Source organism: Rhamphochromis longiceps, linkage group LG15 (assembly GCF_057381845.1).
Source record: "Rhamphochromis longiceps isolate RC_006_pf linkage group LG15, R_longiceps_female_GT1.1, whole genome shotgun sequence".
Classification (NCBI taxonomy): domain Eukaryota; kingdom Metazoa; phylum Chordata; class Actinopteri; order Cichliformes; family Cichlidae; genus Rhamphochromis; species Rhamphochromis longiceps.
Window position 1 is genome coordinate 18231908 of NC_140571.1, and position 17043 is coordinate 18248950.

At 39.9% G+C, this 17043-nt stretch overlaps 1 protein-coding gene across 1 annotated transcript in view; it reads right to left on the reverse strand.

Moving 5' to 3' along the window:
• syne2a (spectrin repeat containing, nuclear envelope 2a) overlaps positions 1-17043 on the reverse strand; it is an 88352-nt gene that overhangs the window by 61170 nt on the left and 10139 nt on the right. The window contains exons 23-46 of the mRNA XM_085383119.1: positions 16305-17027; positions 15771-15905; positions 15150-15299; positions 14858-15024; positions 13884-14220; positions 12542-12657; positions 12247-12367; positions 11873-12042; positions 10894-11044; positions 9922-10805; positions 9430-9588; positions 9161-9311; positions 8879-9037; positions 8157-8324; positions 7966-8067; positions 7089-7292; positions 6783-6988; positions 5465-5572; positions 4385-4682; positions 3718-3896; positions 2969-3284; positions 1068-1232; positions 541-879; positions 300-436 (exon numbers count right to left, since the gene is read on the reverse strand). Coding sequence (XP_085239245.1) covers positions 300-436; positions 541-879; positions 1068-1232; positions 2969-3284; positions 3718-3896; positions 4385-4682; positions 5465-5572; positions 6783-6988; positions 7089-7292; positions 7966-8067; positions 8157-8324; positions 8879-9037; positions 9161-9311; positions 9430-9588; positions 9922-10805; positions 10894-11044; positions 11873-12042; positions 12247-12367; positions 12542-12657; positions 13884-14220; positions 14858-15024; positions 15150-15299; positions 15771-15905; positions 16305-17027 — 5645 coding nt within the window. The remainder of the gene's footprint in view (positions 1-299; positions 437-540; positions 880-1067; positions 1233-2968; positions 3285-3717; positions 3897-4384; positions 4683-5464; positions 5573-6782; positions 6989-7088; positions 7293-7965; positions 8068-8156; positions 8325-8878; positions 9038-9160; positions 9312-9429; positions 9589-9921; positions 10806-10893; positions 11045-11872; positions 12043-12246; positions 12368-12541; positions 12658-13883; positions 14221-14857; positions 15025-15149; positions 15300-15770; positions 15906-16304; positions 17028-17043) is intronic.

Here is a 17043-nt window from a genome sequence, read left to right on the forward strand (position 1 = left end):
TACTGATGATGAACTAAGTCATGTTCACCATCAACCCAAGTTACGTTCTGCTTCAAATAGTGCAAGTTTCGCACAAGTCTTTTCTTGTTATCTGTTGGTAGGCCACTTTAATTGTTTTCTTGATACTAAATTAATATTTTCATCTTCATTTTACTTTGAGAGCAGTCTTAAAATCCCCAGAAATTTCTAAAAGTCAAAGTTAACAAATCATTTCTCACAATTAGCACTGCATATTCAGTTGATAAGATGAATAAATACAGGAATGATTAATTATTCCATTTTAGAATGAAGTAAAGCACCTGCCAAGGTCTTCAGAAATGGCACTGACAGTCAAAATGATATCTGCAGGAAGGGCTTCCTGTGTGCTGGTCGACTCTCTGGCCCTCTGCAGGTCTTCAGCTCTTGCTGCCAGCTCTGTCAGGCTGCTATCACAGCTCTGAGAGACACACAAGTCCTTCTGTTTAAATATTGTGAGCTGTCTTTTTCCAATTTTTATTTTTCAGATATATATCAACATTTTGAAGTATATGTTCATGTTACCTGTATCATACACCACTGTTGTTTCAGCTGGCTGATATCAGGCAAAGCTTCATGGGTATTGGAAAGATTGCAGACACCTTCAGCCAGGTCTTTAAGAGCTGTCTGCACATACAAGGCTTCTTTTTTAACTCGCTGAATGCTTTCATCACTGTTCACTTGAAGCTGTGCCAGAGTCTCTCTGATTTTACTCTCTAGTGCCCTCTTGTGGTTTTGAAGGTTGCTGACTTGTTGGGTGAGACTTATTTGGGCCTCAGCTGCTAAACTAACTGTGATGGAGTCCTTGAGAGTTACAAGCTGAAGAAGATCTTTTTCAGTGCCAGTTACTTCTTGTAGCAAAACCTAAAAACAGTGACAAAAAAACCCCAAAAACAGTGACTATAGGAGAAACCCCTGATAGATGATTACATTTTTGCATATCCAACATTTCTTCAGTGTAAATTATTTTTTAATATTGTTAAACAATGATTTTTTTTTAATGTAAGAGCTTGTACACAGCTCATCTGGTCTGTTTACTTAATGCATCTCACCTCCAGAGCTGCTATGTCAGTGTTTGTTCCTGCTGAGTTTTCTTTCTGGCCTTGACAGGCTGATATCCTTTCCTGTAGGGACATCAATTTGTGGCAACAGCGCTGCAGCAAGTGGCCAAATTGTTCCTCGTTACTCGCACCTTCCTCAAGGCGGGAACACACTCCCTGTGGATGATAGAGGTAAAACAAGCCACACTCAGAAGGCTTACACACAAATAGACTGAAACACAACCCATTAACTGACCACACGTCATGCTCCAAAAGTGTTCATATCACATTATGATAAAGTGGATGAAACACAACCTGCTGCTGTATGTATTGTGACTTTAATGCCAGAGTCCTGGCCCAAAGGAAATGAGCAACCCCTGGTAACACTGTCTATCACACAAGGAAAATAAGAAATGAATGAATGATGCTAATGTACATTTAATTTATCCCTATCATGTTATATTATACTACAAGAGCATAGAATTTAAAAAAGAAAAAATAAGTAAACAAATAAAACTCTTTACTCTGAACTCTGAGAAATAAAGTTAGGTCCATAATTCGCTGCACAAAGACAGTTCTTGTAGGTGATTTTTAATCAAACAGCCAAGATTTTATTCAGACTTTCAGCTGTAGCAGCAGACGTAATATCTGAAATACATTCAAAATATTGACTTTCAGTTTTATAGCTTTCTTTTCTTTCATCTTCAAAGAGATGTCAGCACGAGTGAAGGAGGTCATTATTATGCAGAAAAACCAAAATAAACCTATTAGAGAGACAGCAAAAACTGTAGAAGCTGGTAAATTCTTAAAAAGAATGAATGCACTGACCAGCTCAGCCACACCAAAAGTCCTGAAACACCACGTAAGAAAACTCAAGTACATGATGACAGAATTACTGTCAACATCTTCAAATCAAGTCAACAACACAATCAAGAAGAAAGACATATCATTGTCAACCAGTAAAACCTGCCTGCATGAATGGAAATGCAGAGGGTTTACAGCAAAGGGCAAAGGACTGGTTACACTGAAGAACATCAATAGTAGGAAGACCAGATTAGACTTTGCCAGAAATCATCTAAAAGAGACAGAACAGTCCTGAAAACAATTTTTTTTGGACAGATGAATGCAAGATTAAGTTGTACCAGAGTGACACAAAGAGGAAAGTATGGAGGAGAGAAACAGCTCGTGATCTGAAGCATACCACATTATCTCTGGTCTGATGGTGAAGGGGGCGTTATAGCATGGGCTGGCAGTGGAACCAGGGCACTAGTGTTTATTGATGATGTGACTGATGATAGAAGCATTAGGATGGATTGTGAACTGTACATGAGTATACTCTCTGCTCAGATTCAGACAAATGCTGCAAAACTGATCAGACACAGTTTCACAGCGCAAATTGACAATGATCCAAAGCATACAGCAAAAGCAACAAAAGAGTTTCTCAAGGGCAAGGAATTGGATATTCTTCAATGGCCAAGTCAGCCACCAGATAAGACAGAAGGCAGAAAGACCCACAAACAAGCAACAGCTGAGAGTGGCAGCAGTAAACAGGAAGAGCATTTTATTGGAGGAAACAGCATTTGGTGAGTTCTAGACTTCAGGCGCTTCTGTTTGCTTTTCTAATTATTCTTCAGCCTCTAACACATAGAGCACTGTATATAAAATTGGCTGCAAATCCCAAATAATATGATTTTCCCCCCTGAACTTTTGGTTTTAAAGTGGAAACTCATTGATTGTTTTTATGATTTTTTTTTTAATTTAAACTCCACTGCAGTGGCAAAACTACAAACACTGTGACAAAAAATTTATCTTGTGATCTTACCACATCGTTACCACCTAACAATGTGCAAATAGTGTTAGCTCAGAGACATTGTTGAATAGACATCAGTTAACTATTATAAGTGTAATTTTACCTTTAGTTCTGCCATCAGTGCTGACCAGTGGGTGTAAAGCAGATCCCAGGAAGAATCTTTCCAGATGCTGTCTCTGGTTTGCTCAATCAGCTCATTTCTCCTCTTAGACAGGCTGCTAAGCATTAACTGCAAGGATTCAGTTTCCTCCTGCAGTTGAAGGGCAAGACGGCATCCTTGTTTACGCTCAGCTGTGCCAGGACAGGGAAATAAAGTGGGAAGCTGATCTTTTTGGCGCTGCAGCACTTCCACTTTGTGGCAAAGCTCCCTCCTTTGGTCCAGGTAAAAACAAGTGACCTCTGGATCAGCTTTTAGAGCGCTTAAGAACAATAAGAACAAGAGATTAGAACCATTTCTGACTAAAACTGGACCATGAAAATTATTTAGTTAAATCCCAGGATTTATAGCTGTTATTATGTAATGTGTAATAATTTTACTGCTTAGTTTCATTAGATATTAGATTCAGGAAAGGTCCACCTGTTTTAAACGGACTGAGTCTATTATGGTGCTTTTCTACTCTCCCTCAGCACTCGAAGCACTTTATACAACATGCCACATGACCCTTTCACACAAGCACTTTCTTCTATGCTTTTAGGTGCTTTCTAGGTAACATTCATACGCATTTATATTCTAATAGATGCATCAGAGAGCAACTTGGGGTTAGCATCTTTCCCAAGGATATTTGGCATGCAGATTGGAGGATCGAACCACCAACCTTCTGATCAGTAGATGACCCGCTCTACCTCACTCACCTGTAATACGGTTCAACTGACTGCAAAGTCTCCCGCCACTTCTCCTCTGCTCTCTGAACAGTGTCCTGAACTTCCCTCTTCAGGTCATCTTCATTCAACACCCTGTGGCACAGACCATCTCCAGTAACTCTGAGCTCTTCCAGGCGAGCCTCCCCCTCTAACTCGGCACTCAACACTGCCTGCAATGGATTTTGTAGGGTTTACAAGTCAGTATATAACCTTAGTAAAACAAAAAAGCAGTTATAAAAAATCTCCAGGATTCTGCCTGTATGACAGATACTGTCAGCTTTGAGACACACATATAGATTCCAGAAAGTTCCCTGAATCTAACATCAGCTCTGCACAGCAAATGTACACTCCTTAGTTTTGAACAAGTTGGAACAAATGTAGAGAAAAAGAAAGCACCTACATCACGCCCTCATGTGACATTACACACAACTGTAGGCACACCCACGTCACAATCACTTATATGAGAGTAAGAAGATTTGTTGTTCAATATTCCACAAGCAATCAAGCCTTTCTGTCACCTCTCCACACAGGTACTTAGCACATGCATGTATGTATGATACAGAGCATACTTTCTTATAAAATGCGCTAAATAAAATCTGTGATCTAAATGACATAGTGAAACTGAGTATCTTAGTATGTGCAGGCAACATTTTCTTACTTGAGCACAGTGAAGTTTTTGCTCTAATGGAGTCTGAATCCAGGGGCTTTCAGCAAGTGGAGAGTCTACAGCTTGTCTCAGATCACTGATCCATGATTGTGTGGACTTGAATAAAGCCTGAAACACCTCGATTTCCTCCCTCAGAGAGGAATGCGTCTCCTTACAGTCACCTTGTATTTTAATGTGTGAGTTGTTGTATCGTTCCAACAGTTTTTTACTGTTCTCCACCACCGCCAGCTGCTGAAGGTTGCTTCTTTGTAAAGATGACACAAGCTGACTGAGGAGCTCTGTCCTCACCCTGCAGAGAAATCAAAGCTGTAAATGCTAATAATGGGGTCAAATCTAATGTTTCCATGCTAGAGTCAAAGCACACTGAAGTGGTAGATACTACTGTGTGGACTTCTGTGTGTGATATTAAGCTGATAAAAAATAAAAGTGATAGTAGTTCATCAGCATTACATCATTGCATTTTTTAAATTAAAAAATTTACTCCAGCTCGAATATAAAATATATGTAAAACAAGTGCTTTTTATCTACAATATAACAGACCTTTGCGTAATTAAAACACACATGGAGTAAAGAATGAGTCACCTGACAAAACAATACACAGTTTCCAAGATTCCTGACACTTTGGTGAGCATTAGTCAAAATCACAGCACTGAACACTTGCATGTTTTTTTTAGGTTTGTTTGTCTTTAATGTCACTCTGCTATTCTCACGTTTTCACATTTCTGCCTGATATGTAGCACTGGCAGCACTGTCACTTTCCATCCTTCAAAAGTCTAAAGTAAACACATCAGCCTCCATATCTTTATTTGTAATCAGGAACCTCCAACATATTAAAATATGTGTGAATTTAAAATACATTGGAATACTTCAACAATAATATCAATACTGCTCATATGTATTGTTGTAAATAAAAAAATAAAACAGTCAGGTAAATGTTTAAAGCATATTTTCAATTATACTGCAAAGTATACATATACTATATGTTATCAGGCAGTATATACGGGCCATGAACACATACAAGTTGTTGCAAATCTACATTGAGAGTGACACACCTTCAGGAGAAAGGTTTACCTTTGTTGAAGCGCTTCTTCTTCCAGAAGACTTTGATCCTCTTCCTTTGCTGTTTTTTCCTCAGCAGCATGAAGCCACTGCTCCAGATGGTCCCTCTCTATTTGCAGCCTGAAACACACAAACAGCATAAATACGTCCCATGTGCATACCACAAACACATTAATTTGCTCAATGCTCAATGCTATACGTTCAAACGACATTACAGTGAAAAAATGGTTCTGCCACATAATTCATGACTGACTCAGGAAACCAGACGAACCTGTTTTGATGTCTTTCTTCTCTTTGGTTTAAGCACTGTGACTCTGTAAGACTTTTTCTGCTTACAGCTGTTTTACGTACAGAGTAAGAGCAAATTTGACTGGATGGTAAGTTTCAAGGATGACTCTGATGAGCGATTAATTTTTTTTGTTTTGTTTCTAAATCCCCCAAAAGATCGAACCTTAGTAATAATAGGAAAACAAACTGAGGCCAAATGATGATCATTTTATCTTCTGGTCTGAGACGTAGGTCATTGTTGGCATAATAACAGCAATAAAAAACTTCCTCTGGAAATTTTCAGGCACAAGGATTGAAAAGCAGCCAATGTCTAAAGTAAAACTTTGAAAGTCTTGAAAAGTGACTCAAGATTATTGCACAACACTGCACAAGCATGCACTGTTTTCAAAATGTTTGGCACAACAATATTACTCTTAAACAAACTTCCTAATATAATTTATTTCCTGTTTTCTTTATGACAATTCCATCCATCCATTCGCTTCCGCTTATCCTTTTCAGGATCGCGGGGGGCGCTGGAGCCTATCCCAGCTGTCATAGGGCGAGAGGCAGGGTACACCCTGGACAGGTCGCCAGTCTGTTGCAGGGCCAACACACAGGGACAGACAACCATTCGCACATTCACACCTAGTGACAATTTGGATTATCCAATTAACCTATCCCCACAAGCTGCATGTCTTTGGACGGTGGGAGGAAGCCGGAGTACCCAGAGGGAACTCCGGCAAACACGGGGAGAACATGCAAACTTCACACAGAAAGACCCCGGCCTGATGTTGGAATTGAACTCAGGACCTTCTTGCTGTGCGGCAACAGTGCTAACCACCGTGCCACCGTGCTGCCCTATGACAATTCCATGATGACAAATTGTCAAGTCACCAAGCACGTGTTAGACAAAAATTCCTGCCCAGCAGCTCTCTTAAGTTTGCTTACATGCCACATTAATGAGTGGAGGCTTCAATTTCCTTTTCATTGTAGATGCATGTATCTGTACACATTACACAACACAGATGCACCGCAACACTGTTCTGTATGTGATGTCTATTACCTGTCCAGATCACGCATATTCCTCTCAGTCTGTTCTTCTACTTCAGAGAAGAGCTGATGGGTCTTTCTGACTTTTTCCTGTAGCTGGATCCCTTCCACGGATAGACTCTGTAAGCTATCTGGACCTGTAATAGAGGCCAAGACATGCACGTCCTCCAACAAGCTCTCTGCCTGCTCATCCTGGGACTGGAGCTGCTGACACAACTCCTGCAACAGATAAAAGACAATGCTAATTTGATATTATCTTGTATCTATTGGTGTGTTTTATGTGTTTTCATTATTTCATATGTCTTATTTAAGCCCTTACCTTAAGTTTTGCAAGCACGTCTGCAACATCAGGACCACAAAGAGTAAGGAGGGAGTTTTCAATCTTCTGCAGGGAGTTGAAACACTCTTCCATCCTCCCAGTGATTTGCCCTTTAGTAATCACCATCTGCTTGTAAACATCCTCAGCTTCAGAAACGAGCTCCTTCAACTGCTCTATCTTCTTCCTCATCTGGGTTCCTACCACCTTGACAAATCAAAATGAATCAGAACTGATGAGCAAAAAACCCTTTGTAATAGTGAAAATGACTAAACAACTGAAAATGTAATCTAGATTCAAGCAGGAAATAAGTTCACAATTTCAAACAAAACTTGGGACATATTTCATTCAAAGTAGATCATATGAAAACATAGAAAACACATCAAATGTTTAACTCTTTCCTGCCTGGATGCCTACTGGGGGGTAACCCTTGTTTCTCTTTTTGAAACTGAGAGTTTTCTGTCATATTTCAGGCCTGCCTCCGCAGTAAAGAGACTGGGTGTGCATCAGAGATTAGTGAGGGTTACCTCTGTCTATACAACGTTCTAAGGCTACGCTTGGAAAAATCAGGTCTTATTCTAATGGTCATCAAACCACATCTGAAAAAAAGTTGTGACAGGGCCATGTTCACCATTGTGTAGGATCCCCTCTTCTTTAACTTTTCCAACCTTCTTTTGCCCCATCACAACTTATTTTTAGATGTGTTCCTTATTTAAACATTTGATGTGTTTTCTTTGTGTGAAAAAAGATAAGGTGTTGCATTTTGTCTACATTTTACACAGTCAAATATTTCTGGAAGTGAAACAAAAAACCAAAGCTACTGTGTTTGTCTTTATTTCTGTCTAAATAAAGAAAATAACACCAGAGGAACAATGCCTACCTGAAGCTCCGGAGGGGACTCTGCGCTCTGAAGCAGTGTCTGAATCTCAGTGGCTCTACGGTGGAAATGCTGTATACTTTCCTCTTGAAGCACAATCTCATTCTGGTAACAGTGCGAGTGAGGTAAACATCATTATAGTTTAACTTTGAGATCATAACATAACTGAATGATACACAAGAGCTCCGTTTTACCTGTAGTGTCTTGATGTCATCCTCACACTGAAAGGACGGGCACTGAGCAAACACAGCTACTTTATCGCTGGTCCAGCGCTCCACTTCTGACCCCTGCTGAAGGACCCCGTCCCACAGAGTCAAGGCTAGATGTAGGTTTTCAAGGCAGGACTCTGTTCTTTCTGATAACTGCAAATAAGTTAAATATCAGCAAAGTTAACAACCTAGACCTACAATAATATGCATCTTTATCTATCTCATTTAAGATCAGCAACATTCGAAAATAATAGGAAATAATAGGAAATTGGGTGTAGTCAGGTTAATGTATATTATTACAAAAACCTATTATTTCAATTACAATGTCAAATAATCAAGCACAAAGGTTAAACAAGCGCTTTTGTGTTTTGCTGTAGCTTTGCTATTTTTTATCTTGTTAGAAACAGCTGCCCTCTCGTTTCTGAAAAGCGATCATTTTGCACCAGGTTCTGCCTCTTAGTATCCTCTTTTCCCTTAGATTGCTTTTACAGTTACATCCTCACATCACCAGCTCTTCTTGGAGAATGCAACAGATTGAATGTGATATCACTGGAGTTAAAAAATAACTTTCATATCACAAAAAGAATAAGTCAAACCTCCAAAGTTATGGAAAATAAATCTTTTTAAAACAAAACATGCAAAAAAAAAAAGACAAAACTAATTTTTTTTAAAAGACAAAGTTAACAGTGTAAAGTGGATAAGCTTACATCCAGCCAGTGATCCATGACAGCATCAGCTTCGCTCTCAAATGGGATGCATGTGCATTCTGGTATCTGCCGTAGGTGAGTGTGAAGCTGTCTGCAGACACTGCGGACCTCCTCTATACCATCTCCAAGGCTGTTCAGCTCTGCTTTTGTTTCCTGGACCTTTAAAACCACAGACACACAAAAATATGGATTATGCCTAAATGATAAGTTTTCAGCACAAAGAGAAAAGTCAATGCTGTGATATCTTTGTGTTCATTAGTCAAGCTTAACAGTGTGACTTACCTTAGTGTGTAGTCTCTGCAGTTTTTCTTTCCCCATGTAGGAGGTTTTTTCACTCACAGCGCTTTCTGCTCGCTGCAGTGTCGCGCTCAGCTTACCACGAATGCTCTGAAACCTCTTCAGCAGCTCTGTTAGGACACCACACTGCTCCAGTCTGTATGTGACCCATAACACAACACAGAAAAGCTCAGCAGAGTAACACAACTACGAAAGAGCTGCAGAAACAATCAAAGTTACAAACGTTAATAACCACACACTACGCTGGATTTTACTTTTGAGTTACAGCCTTTGTTGCCTCCTCCCAGAGATCCTCCACCTCTCTGTTTTGACTCTCATCAGGGATTTCTGACCGTGACGATGCACCTCGTACGTACTGCACTTCAGAGAGGAGGTCAGCGAGGTGACTTTCCAACTCTGTCAAGGTACGTGTCCTGCAGATAACAAAACAGGATATGGAGAGAAGAAGCTACTGACATTCTGAAAGAATTTAGGAGTTATTATTGTATGGAGCCTCCAGCTACTTATAGAAATAGCAAAAGCTGACCTTTGTATAAAAGTTAGTCAATATTAATCTGCCCATTAGTGTACCATAAAATCTGATATTATTATAACTTAGAGATTATTGGAAACCTTTGGGATGATGCGTTTGTTTTGATGAGTGTTTAGATGTTTTTCTGGTAGTGTGGATCATGTTGGATATTTTTGATACGCCACTTAAATTAAAGAAAATAAAAGTACGTTGTTGTACCAGCTCGGTGTTGTACCTGTGTTGCAGAGCAGGCAGAGTGGGCTCCTGCAGGCTCAGCTCCTCAGCTGCCTTCTTTGTCTCCCTCAGTGTTGCTAACAGGTTTGCTCTCCTCCGAACCAAATTCTCCATTTTTTCTCCGTCTTTCTTAACCTGGGTGGTTCTTCCCATTTGTCTCTGGTCTTTAGTTTCTAGGAGATCTTCTCGAGGTCTCCATGCTTGAGTCTTGTGCTCTTCCTCCACTTGAGTCTCTCCTTCCAGCTTACGCCTTTTGGCCTCCAAACCTGACTCCTCATCTGGCTCACTTGAAGTGGGATCTTCTTGCATGTCCTGTTGCTGTAGGGAAGCATTACCAGACTTTGTCTGACATGTCTCCACAGTTTTAGATTTCTCGTCGTCCTGTATGTTCCGTTTTTCTGGGAGAATTATAGCTTTTGCTCCCCATTTTTCCATCTCCACAACATGTACTGTGATGCATTTCACCACATCCTGACATGTTGCAAGTGCACCATCCATGGTCAGACTAATCCCCACTGCCTTTAAATTACTGTCCACAGAATCAGATTGCTCAGTAGCAGCCTGCAACCTCTGCATTGTTGCATCCAATGAAGGTTTCTCCTGCTCCCAGTCTGCCTCATGTTTCTGCTTGCTCAGGTCTTGGTTTGCCAGCACAGTTTGGATCTCAGTCTTGACTTCTCTCACTGTGGTCAGGAAGCGATCCAGAGCACAAACAGCTGACTGAACTTTCTCCAGTTGCTGTCTGAGCTGCTTGAAATGATGGATGCTACTGTGGAGGCCCCTGCAGAGGGATGAGGCGGATGTGGCTTCTGGCCCCTGACTTTCCTCTTTGGTGCTTTTTTCTGTTAGCATCCTCATTCCAGCCTGCAGCCTGTTGTCCATCTCCTATTCAAGAGACCAGGGATTCAAAATAATATTATACTCTTCATATCATAAGCACTAATTGTTTGAGCACATGGTTTTAAACCTATACCTTTAAATCATGTAATATTGTTGAATCAGCCAAAGTCAGAGAAGAGATATCCACAGGCTGTCCGGTTATCTGGTTAAGTTGTTGTGTGATCAGCGTCTTCTGGTCATCTGCAGACTTCATCAGGTCAGCAATGTTCTCCAGAGATGCCATTCTGACCCAAACACAAAGCAGAAGCAAAACTGAAAAATTTTGCCCTTTGTGAAATAGTCCAAGGAATTTGTGATAGTGGTTGTGGTACTAGGTAGTATAGCCACTGTGTTTGCACTAACTTGCCATTAGGGCTACCTTAACTCATTCACTGCCAGCCATTTTCAAATGGCTGTCAGTGAAACACAACAAGACTTGCACCACATTTTTGTCTCACTGCGCAATCCCTTACGTGCGCAAACCCTGCACCTCCTTGCAGGTCTACTTTTACTGCTGGTGGGCTTCAGTTCAACTTACGTTGACTGCCATTGGCGTCTATAGACGTCAATGGCAGTCAACGTAAGTTTTTCAATTGACGTCTATAGACGTCAATGGCAGTGAATGAGTTAAGAACGTTGTGTCAAACATGCTAATACTGCTGTAAATCTGTTAGCATTTAACAGTCTTTCAACAAGAACGCTGTAAACACTGAACAAACTAAACTAAATGGAGCAACTTATCACTAACTGCATACTTCCACAAACAAACCATATGTCCCACAGACCATATGTCAGTTCATGCAGCCTAGTAGAGTGCATGCACATATAAACACATGCATATAATATCTGTTTTCATGTAGTAGTCGCTTTATATCTCTTTAGCTTCAACATTAACACCCGATTTCTGCATATGCTCTGTGTTGTTACTGTAAAATAAACTTAAAGTAAGTCTTTAAATGGGCAAGAAAGTAGCTACTTTAATTTAAAATTGTCTAATATTTGCAAGGAAAGCACTAACTGTATGAAACGCACATTAAAATTGCTAATTTTTTTATTTAAGAGGGTAGCTGCACCTGGTCTGTAGGCACACTTGTTGTTCTCTCCACTGCTGATTCAGATACCCCTGCTCTCGTTCCACTTCACTCCAACCCTCCTCCCTGGTCATCGGCTGGGCAAACTGGGAAAACTGGGTATACTGGAGCTCAACATCAAACCAAAGTGCTTCTGTCTCTTTTTTCAAGGTCTGTTGAGGTGAAACATGTTTATGAAACAATCACAGCAATAATATTTTAAGCCAAAAGTTAGAGCTTACAAATAAATTCATGCTTAACAATTGTAAAAACATTCTAGTATGTAGAAGACCACAGTTAAGACATAATAATGAACACATATGTAAGAGTAGGACTTTAAAATGAGAATTCTGGTAAAAGTAAGTGCTCAAACTTGCCTGTAGATGCTTCTTTTGGTTCTGCAGGGCAAGGATAGAGACTGGATCTGGGATAAATGACTCCAAAAGTAGCTTGTTCTCCTGAAGCTGAGATTTAAATGCTGAGCAGAGCTTTCTATAACTTGAGAGAGATTTACACATTGTTTCATTACTAAAATTTCTGAGACTGACTGGGAAGTAAATATGATGCAAAATCAGTGACGTCTAGTAAATCTTACTAGCATATTAGTATTTTACAAGCTGTCAGTTCTAAAAACAACACCAATGTGTAATAAAGTGGGATAGTGACGCATACCTCTCCTGCACTTCCTGTTCAGAGGGATGTTCTTTTTGAGATGGAGCAGCTGGCTCTGGGATGATGGTCCACTGTGCTTCCTGCTTGGTCTCCACCGTGTTGCTCCTAACAACTGCCTGCGAGGTGAGAGAGTTGCATAGTAACAGTCCAGTAAAGAAAAGAGGAAAAGATGGAGCAGTGAGCCTATCCAATTACCAAGGATTAGCACTCTGCAGCCGGTGCTTTTCCTTGTCCAGCCAATAAAACTGCTGAATTGGTTTCTGGCTAGGAAGGTTTCTTTAAATGAACAAAGTAAATGACATTTAATAGAGTTATTAATGTTTTACCTCTGTAGTCTGCTGCATTTTTTATGAACTGTCAGATATTCAAATATTAATGTCTGCAAGCTCTTCCAGAATGAAACTGTTCATTTATAGTGCCTACTGTAATTTAGAGCAATTTTGTGACTGTAAAATATAATTTTGTAATCTAGGTTCATAGTCCTGGAGCTGGGATTGGTATACAATAGATTTTCTAATACAGTACTATTAGCTGCATAAACATTTTGTCACTATGAAATATAGCATTATATACAAAGATTCTCTTTCTTGGTGTTTTCAAATTATGAAAAATCATGGAGAAAAGAATACACCAGCTGAGTCTGAGTCATGGTGGCACACTGCTAGCACTGTCCACATTCAAAAACACTGGACACCACATCACAGTTTCTTCTTAGTCAGAGTCTGGACAAAACACAGAATGACTGAAATACCCATCCATCCTTTTTCTCTTGCTGTTCTGGATCATGTTCATGTACTATGGCTTTTTCTCTAATTCTTTGTATAACAGAGTCCCAAATTTGGGAGGTTTGTGGTTGTAAATCGTGTAGAATATTAGAATTAGTTATAAAATCGCAATTTAAAGCTAGCGGCTGATCAAATAAAAGGAGATAGTCATCATTTAAAATACAGTCTTGCTATTGCTATGACAAAAGATATCTGTACACAAAAAGTAGTCATAGATTTGCAGTGTTGTTTCATTCCTGCTGTCTAATCCATAGACCCACCACCAAGTCTGGCCAATTTTCACATCTTTCAGTTCAGATTCCACTCTGATTAGCATCCTAAACAAAACTTTTGAATAAATATTTTAATAACAAATCTAATTTTCTTGCAATTCAACATTTATCTTTGTGTTCCTAGATTTAATTTTTGAATTTAAATATCTTGACTTGATTGCATAAAAAAACAATAACTCCATATTACTAGTTTTATTCTCAGAGCTCACAAAGTACCAAAACATAGAATTGAGAAACTGAAGAAAAACAAAATTGAAGCAGATCAGTGATGTAATCTGAGCATACCTGTGCATGAGTTTGGATTTGCTGACTGCTCTCTGCGTAGTGCAGTAGACGGGCTTTCAGCAGCTGCTCTTTGGCTCGAAGTGAAGGCTTTGGATTTTGTTCTGACCTGCCGTCTCTGTTTTTTGTCAGGTGGACCTCACTCTCTGTTGGGACTTCCTGAACTTTCAGTTTGAGGATATCACCATGAGGCTGCACTGACACAACATGAGAAACGGGCGCGAGGTCTTCATGTGGGCTGTCATCGCTTTGTTTCTGTGGGAGATTGTTGCTCGGCTGTGTGTTGGCCGACACGTCAGTCGCGCTCAGTGGGGCGTCTCCCCCAGGCTGCCGTCCCCTGCTGAGATAAGAAATGTTTATCGGGGGGATGTCAGGGGCAGCCAGTTCGAACCGCTCATTCAAACAGACATCTGATTAAGATTAATAGACCGGAAGGATTACAGAGTGACAATTGTAAATAAGAAACGGTCTTCTTCAAGTAAATCGCTTTGAATTCAAGTCACAATTCTAATAACTTGAAAAATGATTTAAGGGTAAGTTCAAACGCAACAAGATTCTAATCAAGTTCTGTCTAATTTAGGCAAATAGAGTTTTCACAATCTAAATTAGACCTTCTTCCTGCAATTTTAACTTCCTTTTGAGTCTGAGCTTCCTTTGTGAAACCCAGAGGAATTTCATCAGTGTTGCCCGTGTCTAACTTTCAGCAAACTTACAAAGAAAACTACCAAGCCGATAGGCATGAACATTGTTGGAGAAATGGCGCCACTTTCTTTGAAACTGCAAAATAGGGCCTCGCCTTTGTAGTTTTCAAATCAAACAGAGCATCAAACTGAAAATTATTTCTAGATGTAGGAAATAAAAGTCTGACAATAATGATTAAAACAGTTTCCATTAAAGAAAAAGGCAAATCTAACAAAAGGTCACATTGAAGAACATTTCTGATTTCTGTTTCTTTCTTAACGTTAGCGTTTTCAGACCTGTTAGCTGGGACTGCAGCATCCCTTGGTTGTGTTTCCTCTACTTCATCTGACTCGCTCAGCTGGTCTGTAGCGAGGCAGGAGGATTTCTTTGGCGTCAGTGTTTCGCACAGCTCTCTGAGGGATTCAACACGTTCCTCAATAGATGCGGCTCCCTCAGTGACAGCCTGGGAGAAATATGAGCTCCTGAGAAGCTGAAGGCAAATCTTTCTTTCTACAGTAATTTGACCATCTGCCAGGCAGATACAAACACAGCACAGTCCCATGTTAATACTATGTTAGAGACAAGTACCTGCTGCTGCTGCAAAGAATCATCGTCAGTCTGGTCAGTGTGGACAGTGTTAGTATGCGTTTCACACTGCACGACAGAAAATGACTGCTTCCCTTCTCTGATCTTTGACCACAAGATCGGAATAAAAGCAGCCATTTCTCTGCGTGCATCCTGTGCATGACAAAAGCAAGCAGAAAAAATTTTAACCAAAGTTTTTAGGAAAAAAATAGAATATATCAAATTTATCAGATTAATTTGTGAAGACGCTCACACACAAAAAGATTCTTGAAAAGTCCAAAACAAATCCTGTATGACTGGATCGTATTTGACCTATTATTACATGTTATTTTCCACTATATAAAAACATTCACTGTTTTATGCCTATGACCAAAAAGCAAACCAAAAGAATATCACAGAATGACTTCATTATAACTGAGATGTAGTCTGTTTCTTTTAACACTAGAATAAATATAATCCCCTTTTAGGTAGTGATACTGATTATAATGCAAAGTAAGAAAGATCTACATGTGCTTGTGAATGATTTAGGTATTTGGTTCAGGTCTTTACATTAGATTTAACTCTGAATAAAAATGACTGGATCAGTCAGTCAATTACAGACTATGTGTGCAGTTCCTGTCATACCTCCCACTGATTTCTCACTGAGTCAGAGAGGAGCATCAAGTCCTGGAGCTGGGATCCAGAGCAGAAAGCCCCAAAACCTTCCACTGCACAAAGGAACTCTTCGAGCATGGCAGGCTGCAGAATTTTTAAAGCTTTCTGCACAGAAAGACATATAGCTGTAAAGAGATGCACAAACGATACTGGTAGCAACACAAATCAAAATACCAGAGACCTTGAAAGAAAGTGTTTGAATTATGAATATTCAGGCACGTTTCAAGGCCTTGGTGTTTCAGCACTGAAAGCATCTAAATTATATTAAAGCCTCTGTTTTAAACATTTAATAAGCAACAATTGGGTGGATTTCTGCCTTTAAACTCACCTTGAAATGTTGTCAAAGTAATAAGCCGAGAAAATAATAAGCAAATCAGCTGTGTGATCACTAGTAATTCAATTACATTTGTTGATTTGAGTCAAAAAACTGAAGTGACAGTTGAAAACATCTGTTAAAGATAGTGACGGCCTTCTTAATTTGTTCTGTGATGTTTGGTAGCGTACCTGTTTCTTCTTGGCTTCCGACTCTGAAATCTCTTTGCCACCAAATAACTTCATCGCTTGCTGGATGCGTCCCTGCAGACGAAACCGGGCCTTCTCCAGCCTGCTTCTCGCCATTGACTGGGCTTTTGAATGGACTTCCCTGTGGACCATAACTGGTGGTTGTGGAGGTTTACTGCTCTGTATAGAGCTCGGTCCTGTGTTCTTGTGCTTGGTTTGAAATTGGCAAGGTAAACTTCCTCCATATTTAGCGGGAACTGGACTCTCTGAAAACTTTCCCTTAATAGAAGTTTGAGTCGTAGCAGGTAGCGGCTGATCATTTTCACTGAAACTTGAAGCTAGGGGATGTGATTTAGAAAATGACTGTGGCTGGATCAAAAGCTCAGATTCAGCTTCTTTTGCAGATTGAAGAAAATGAGATTGAATATAAGTTACAGGTGGGTAACTGGTGACTATTTTGGGTGTAATAATATCTTTTTCATCATGTAATTTTCCCTGGAGATCTCTTGTCCTTTGTTGAGGAGTGGAAGCTGAAAGCTGATTTGAGTGCTGAGATTGGAGCATGATGTTCCCAATGTTCTCTACATGTTTGCTTCTGGCCACAACTAATAACCCAATCTCAGGCTGTTTCTTTGTCCGAAAGATTGTTTCAATGGCTGGTTGATTCTTAGGAAATTCACCAACTTCCTGCTTATACCCAAGAGAACTAAACATCCCCAGAATGTCCTAAAAAATGCAAAGC